Source organism: Bubalus kerabau, chromosome 5 (genome assembly GCF_029407905.1).
Source record: "Bubalus kerabau isolate K-KA32 ecotype Philippines breed swamp buffalo chromosome 5, PCC_UOA_SB_1v2, whole genome shotgun sequence".
Taxonomy (NCBI): Eukaryota; Metazoa; Chordata; class Mammalia; order Artiodactyla; family Bovidae; genus Bubalus; species Bubalus kerabau.
Genome location: NC_073628.1, coordinates 7,112,970 through 7,119,555, shown reverse-complemented (window position 1 = coordinate 7,119,555; position 6,586 = coordinate 7,112,970). Strand labels below are relative to the sequence as shown.

At 57.2% G+C, this 6,586-nt stretch overlaps 1 protein-coding gene across 1 annotated transcript; it reads right to left on the bottom strand.

The window, feature by feature from the left end:
• Nucleotides 1-973: 973 nt before the first annotated feature.
• On the bottom strand, nt 974-4,469 carry CFL1 (cofilin 1). Its single transcript, XM_055580787.1, has 4 exons — nt 4,326-4,469; nt 2,176-2,483; nt 1,837-1,913; nt 974-1,634 (listed from the first exon to the last, which is right to left on the bottom strand). Exons 1-4 carry the CDS (start codon nt 4,326-4,328, stop codon nt 1,522-1,524), a joined length of 501 nt encoding a protein of 166 aa, XP_055436762.1. The 5' UTR covers nt 4,329-4,469; the 3' UTR covers nt 974-1,521.
• Nucleotides 4,470-6,586: the final 2,117 nt, after the last annotated feature.

The following is a 6,586-nucleotide window of genomic DNA, read 5'->3' as shown; positions in this document are numbered from 1 at the left end:
AGGGACAAGATCCAGAACTTGGAACCCAGGAGCAGTCAAGGCGTGCCACCACCCCCTTATAAACCCTGGCACAGACCACACATAAAACTAATTATAAATCCCCTGCACCCATTTCCCAATTAGAAAATGGAATACGCCTTCCTGCCTCCCTCTCAGAAATACTGGCAAGTTCCAAAGAACAATCTTTAATTCCAGGCAGCTTTTTAGCTGATGGGGAAGCTGGGTGGGGGGAGAAGTATAAATCCTCCATTACCACCACCCCTAGGACAAGACTTCCACCTTTACCTGTGGGGCAGGTGAAAACCCAAAGTACAGTCTGGAAAGAGCCCACAGCAAAGTTGGCAAGAGGCTTGAGGCTCCAGCCAACACCCTCCTGGTTAAACACCAGGAAGGTGGTACCCAAGACACCTGGGTCTGAAGTCCTGGGCTCCACCTGGCCGGCCTCACCCTAGACCCCAGACACAGCTGCTTAAGGCCAAAGGCTCAACCTGGCTTCTGACTCACAGCAGCCAGCAGACCCAGCCCTCATAAATGAGTCAGCCACCCAGGGGAGAAGCAGAGCAAAGACCAACTCCTGAAGGTGGAGAACAAGCTCGAGGCAACCAGTGACTTGTAGCCTCACGGCCCACATCTGGGAAGGCTGCATGGGGAATAAGAGGACGGGCCTCACCGTCCTGTTGCCCACCTGGATCAAGGCAACAGAAGCAGCCAGTTCAGGCATGAAGCCCCTCTGTTCAAGGGACCCCTGCAGGCAGTAGCAGACACACCCTAGCTGAGCTACCTCCTAGCCAGCCAGCCTGGTGCCAGCTATAAAGTGAAGAATGGAAACTGTCAGAAAAGGAGGCTCAGCCAGTCACAGGGGTCAAATGAAGGTGTGCAGGGGCTGGAGAGGTGGGTACAAAGGAGATGCTGCTCGTTCTCCCACCCTGCCTCCCGCACAAGGTCCCCAAGGGCCCCAACCTTGAAACAAATATCCCATTAGTGAGCCTTTTTATTGTTTTTTTTTTGTTTTTTTTTAAATTGAAATTCCCTTACTGGTCCTGCTTCCATGAGTGGCTGTGACCAGAGGAAAGGGGGGAGGGGAAGCAGGCGGCGCAGGGAGGGTCATCTCAACAACATTCCATTTATACACAGAACTAAACAGACAAGCACAGAGTCACTATTGCAGTTAGAAGTTGGCAGCATGGGAAAGGGGAGGAACAGGTGGGGGACTGGGGTGTCGTTAAAAAAAATACAGCCCCCCCCCCCCAAACAGGGGTTCCTGGGGGGGGAGCTTGGTCTGTTTCAACCCAAGAGGAATCAAGATCAAAAGCGGATTGGGAAGGCCAGAACCGTCAGGGGTGGAGGGAGGAGGAAGGTCCAGGGGGTCGGGGGGGCTGTTTGGCAACTGGGGTGAAGGGACTGCCCTCCCCCTGCTGGGATCCCCCCAGCCCCTCCGGTCTGGCAGGAAGGGGGCAGCCTGCAACCCCCGTGGGCAGGTCTGGGGCTGCCAGATGCTCCAGGCAGGGGGCTGGAGGGGGCTCACAAAGGCTTGCCCTCCAGGGAGATGACAGCGCTGCCCCCCAGCTTCTCTGCAAGGGTGCAGCGGTCCTTGACCTCCTCGTAGCAGTTTGCTTGTAATTCATGCTTGATCCCTGTAGGGAAGAAGGGGGAGCATCTGTGAGCAGGAAGGGTGGAGGTGGGGGGTGCTGCAGCTGGGAAGGAGCCAGTCTGAACAGATGGAGGGGACGAGGCTGCCTTCCAGCAGGCAGGATCTCCTGGGCCATGCCATTCACCCCACCCGGCAGCCAAGGCCCGAGCACAAGGGCATATGGCGCCACCAGCGCTGGCCCTTACCCGTCAGCTTCTTCTTGATGGCGTCCTTGGAGCTGGCATAGATCATTTTGCTCTTAAGGGGTGCACACTCAGGGGCCCTGGAAGAGAACAGAATCAAGAGGACTTGCCTCCAAACCCAGCAAGTGCCCTCAAGCGATAAATTCCAGAAACCCCTGAACTGGGCCCGAGCATTCACGCTTTCATCAAGTTCCTCATTGACAAGCGTTTTATTACAACACCCTCCTCTGACACGCAGGCATCTGGATTAAGCCGGAGCCACAGACCTTCCTGTCCTGGGAAAGGGGGGTGGGGCAGAGCTAGAGCAGGTCAAAGGGGAAAGTGCCTGCAGGAGGAGCTCACCAGAAGATGAACACCAGGTCCTCCTTCTTGCTCTCCTTGGTCTCGTAGGTTGCATCGTAGAGGGCGTAGCGGCAGTCCTTGTCTGGCAGCATCTTGACAAAGGTGGCATAGGGGTCGTCTACCGTCTGGCCCACGTCACCCACCAGGATCTCCTTGCCCTCCTCCAGGATGATGTTCTTCTTGTCCTCACTCAGGCAGAAGAGCACCGCCTTCTTGCGCTTCTTCACTTCCTCTGGTGTCGAGGACTTACGCACTTTCATGTCGTTGAACACTTTGATGACCCCATCAGAGACAGCCACACCGGAGGCCTAGAGGATGAGCCACACGCACCTCGTGAGGAGACAGTTTCTGGGACATGCCCTGAAGTCCCTCTTTTGCTTTGTTAGGAGATCCGTCTAGAGGCCAACAAAGTATAGTCCTCAGCCCCAAGAGGTCACTACTCATCCCCTTCCTAGGACTAGTGGCACTATTTTCCCACCCAGGTCACCGTCAAAGGATCAGATGTGACACAATCCCAGAGTAGCAGCCAAAGAAAAAGAGACCTTTGATCGCGTAATTCAACAGCATTCCTCCCCACCCCGACATCCTGCAGGCTAGAGATCCAAGACCTGTGAGAAGCCGAGCCTCGGCCAAGATGTGAGTCCAGAATTAAAAGAACCGACAGACTACTGACCCCGTTTTCTACGCAGTCTCAGCTTTTGCATAAAGTGCTGACTCAGAACTTCACGTAGAGCAGAAAGGGATCCAGATCCTAGTCATCTCCATAGAACCAGGACCCACCAACGGTGCTCAACAGTTCCAGCAAGCCCATCAGCACGGTTCAAAGCAGTTATTACACATTTCCTTCTCTGCTGGGGTCTCCCCAAACCAAAGCAGCAACAAACCCCTAATTAAGGCCCTACACGGGAAAAATGCAGGCCCCCCCAAGTCGCTGATAGGAGTCAGCGGTCAAATTCAAGTGCCCACAGTCTCTGAGAGCTCTTTAAACTTGTAGGTCGTGTTGGGGGACACCCTAGCCAAGAGAGGGAGTGACGGTCCACGGTGAAATCTGCCCCCGCTCCCGGAACTGCAGAGGAAGCCGGCCACGTGATTGAGCCGCTTCCGGAGTAGGCGGTGAAAGCAGATCGGCTAGAGTCAGCCCCCTCCCCGAAAAAAAAAAAACTCATACCCAGCGGCAGCTGCATCTCGGAAGGCCTCAACCCAGTGGAATCGCCTGAGCCGACGAGCTTATCGGCCCCCTGCGCTGCAGGCCTGGGCAAGTTACACAACCTTAGGCTCTCGCAGCCCTCGGGCCGAACACAGGGGATGGGGTGGTTTCCGGGCGGTGCCCGCCTGGGTCACTTCCCTAAACGAGACTCCACCCTCAGGCCCCATCCGGGAGAGCCGAAGGCCCCGTTAGTTCACGGCTTCTGGCCCAGCGGCCAGGCCTGACCGTGTGCGCACGCGTCGGCCGGGAGCGCTGTCCCAGTCTCCGCCGGGTGTACTCCGCGAACCCGGCTCGCCTTCAGGGGCTCGCTAGCCTGGGAGTACCGCCGAGGACTCCTTCGCGGTCCGCTCTGTGACGCGCGGTGCAAGCCCCTAATCGCTGGCGCCTGCGCCAGGACACCCCCGCATCCCCCGCCAGCCGCGCCGCCCCCGCCCCTCGCGGGCATCCCTGCCACCTGCTCTCGAGACGGACCCCGCTCGAGAGGGAGGGTGACGCGGAGACAGGAACAGCCCTTGGGTGGGGCGCGCGCGCCAAGACCGCTCGCGCGCTTTTCCTCCGTCGCCCCCGGGCCGGGTTTGGATGCCGCGTGTTCCAGTTGAGACGCGCGTCCCCGAGAAGCGACTCTCGGCGGCCCCGCGAGGGGACGGGCGCGCGCGCGCGCCCTGGACCCCTCCCCCACGGCTCAGGGCCGCGCGGGCGCAGCAGCCGGGTGGGGGAGGGGAAGGGAGCCCAGGGGGCGCGCGAGCGACGTCCAAGCCAACCCTCCCCGGCGCCCGCGGGCGCGCACGCGCGTCCCGGCGCCGCCCGCCCCTCAGCACGAGACCCTCGTCCAGCCCCGGGAGCTGGGGAAGAGGGTGCCGACGTTGCGCCCCCGTTCCCTCTCGCGCGCCCAGATGATCGACTCGCGGCCACCTCCCCCGCGGCGCCGTAGCCTGCCGCTCACCATGTTTCCGGAAGCGAAAAAGCGATAGCTAGGAGAGCCTACAAGACAAGAGCCGCTGCAGCTGCTGCCGGGATCCGACTGAACACGGCCTCTCCCGGCCCCTTCCGTTTAGTACGAGCCGCACAATGAGGGGCGGGGCGGGCTTCCGGGGCTCCCCCTGCGGGCCGACGGGAAATGAAGTCCGAGGGTCCTGCGCGGTCTTCGGGCTCGCTGGGTAACAGAGTCTTCCTCATCTGACAGCATCCGAGCGCCACGTTGCATCCTGGGAAAAGTAGTCCGAAACAGCAGAGAGAGGCGGGGCTGTGGCGGGCAGAGCGCAGCCGTTGGTCGAGTTTCCCAGGAAATACTCCTAGCTCAGTGAAGGCCTCAGCGTTTGGTAATAAGACCTGAGAATAAACCCTGGCTTCGCGACTCTGCCTGCGTCTTCCTGCAATGCGAGTAGACCTGGGTTCGATTCTGGGTCGGGAAGATCCTCTGGAGAAGGAAATGGCAACCCACTCCAGTATTCTTGCCTGGAGAATCCCATGGACAGAGGAGCCTGGTGGGCTGCAGTCCACGGGGTCGGACACGACTGAGCAACTTGACTTTCACTTTCTTTCGCGGCTCTTTACCCAGTAGCGAAACGATTTTCCTAAGCTTCATCTTGGCACTTTCTGGATACCTTGGTATGAAAATTTTCAGCGAGTTAGTATTTAACTTTTCTGAATTGAAGCACCTATAATATATAGGTGCTTTTTCCTGGGATCCAGTCCTAGAACAAGGAGAATCGCAAGTATAAGGCCCCTCCAATACAATAAGTATTCATGAAATCTACTTCATGTTGTCTGCTGAGAAAAGGTATATGCAACGTCAATAAAATGAGGGAAAAAACACAAAGGAAAGGCTACAAGGAAATGTTTGGAAATGAGATTTGTACCAAAATGTGTTTGGCAAATTAATAAGGCAATAAAGGGAGAAGGGGTTTTGTGTATTCGATTCAAAGAGTATGTGCTTTTCTACTAGACAGTGAAAAGAGGACATAGATATTAAACCAGACTTGAATCTCACTCTTGAGTTGGTAACCAGGCATATGGTTAATTAATACCCTTAGAAATTGAGGCAGAAGTTCTGTGAGAGCATAACCTTAAAAACCAAACTGGGGTGGGGGACTCCAGGAACATTTCGTCGGTCTCGAAGACCTCTTAGTCTGCAAGAAGAAAAGACAAGGTCCCAAATAAAAGGCCCGGGGCATTGATCCTACACACAAAATAAAGGGTGGAACGATAAACAGCTGGCAGCCTGTTCTACAGGACCTGGCTAGCGACACCCGAGTGGGGTATGTCGCAGAGCATGCTGGGGATTGTAGTCGGGGACATTCCCGTAGCATCGCCCACCAACCGAGCTCCCAAGGAGCCTCAATGGGTGGCTGCAGCTCCACCGCCGCCTCCCGCTAGAGACCCGGCCGGAGATAAGGCTGGGTCCACCGTTTTGGAGTTTCCTAGAGCAACGAGGAGAGGGAGGGAGACTTCGCAGTTACCCTGGAGACGCGCTCCAGCCCGCCCCTAGCAGCGGGATGCCCTAGATGTCCTTATTAGGACAAGAGACTAAAGGGGGCGGGGCCAATCTGAAGGCCGGCGGCAGGCTCCTTATAAGGCAGTGTCGGGCGGGAGGCGGGAGTGTGGAGCGTGATAGCGGGTGAGAGATCGGGGCTGGGCGGGGCTTGAAAGGGCGGGCCTGGAGCCCAGGCGCTCGCCTCTCCGCTCCGGTTCGGCCCCCGATCTGCATCTCTCCACTTCCGGAATAACCCCTGACGGCTGCTCTAACTCACTGAGTAGACTCGGGCTCAACTGGACCCCTGTGGATGGTTTCTATGTTAACCTCCCTGAGGGTCCCCCACCTCCAACGAGTCACAAAAGCGATGAAGTGTTTTCCTTTGTCCGAGCTTCTTACTCCCAGGCTGCCACCCCGAATCCAACAACGTGCACATTTCAGCCCCTCTCACATCCCCCGATGGCTGGTGGTGGTTTAGTCGCTCAGTCGTGTCCCGACTCTTGAGACCCTATGGACTGTAGCCCACCAGGCTTCTCTGTCCATAGTATTCTCCAGGCAAGAATACTGGAATGGATTGCCATTTCCTTCTCCAGGGGATCTTCCTGACTCCAGGGATCGAACCTAGGTCTCCGGCACTGCAGGCCGATTCTTTACCGACTGAGCCCCCGATATCTAGCACCTCCTATTTGTTCCCTTTTTACTTGTTCTCTGTCCCCTATTCCCTGTCCTCC

Bases quoted from the DNA above. Each gene is read 5' to 3' on its own strand.
- CFL1 (XM_055580787.1), bottom strand. The intron at 1,914-2,175 runs GTGAGCTCCTCC...GTTCTCTTCCAG, and splicing joins GACCTGGTGTTCATCTTCTG to GGCCCCTGAGTGTGCACCCC. The intron at 1,635-1,836 runs GTAAGGGCCAGC...TCTTCCCTACAG, and splicing joins CATCAAGAAGAAGCTGACGG to GGATCAAGCATGAATTACAA.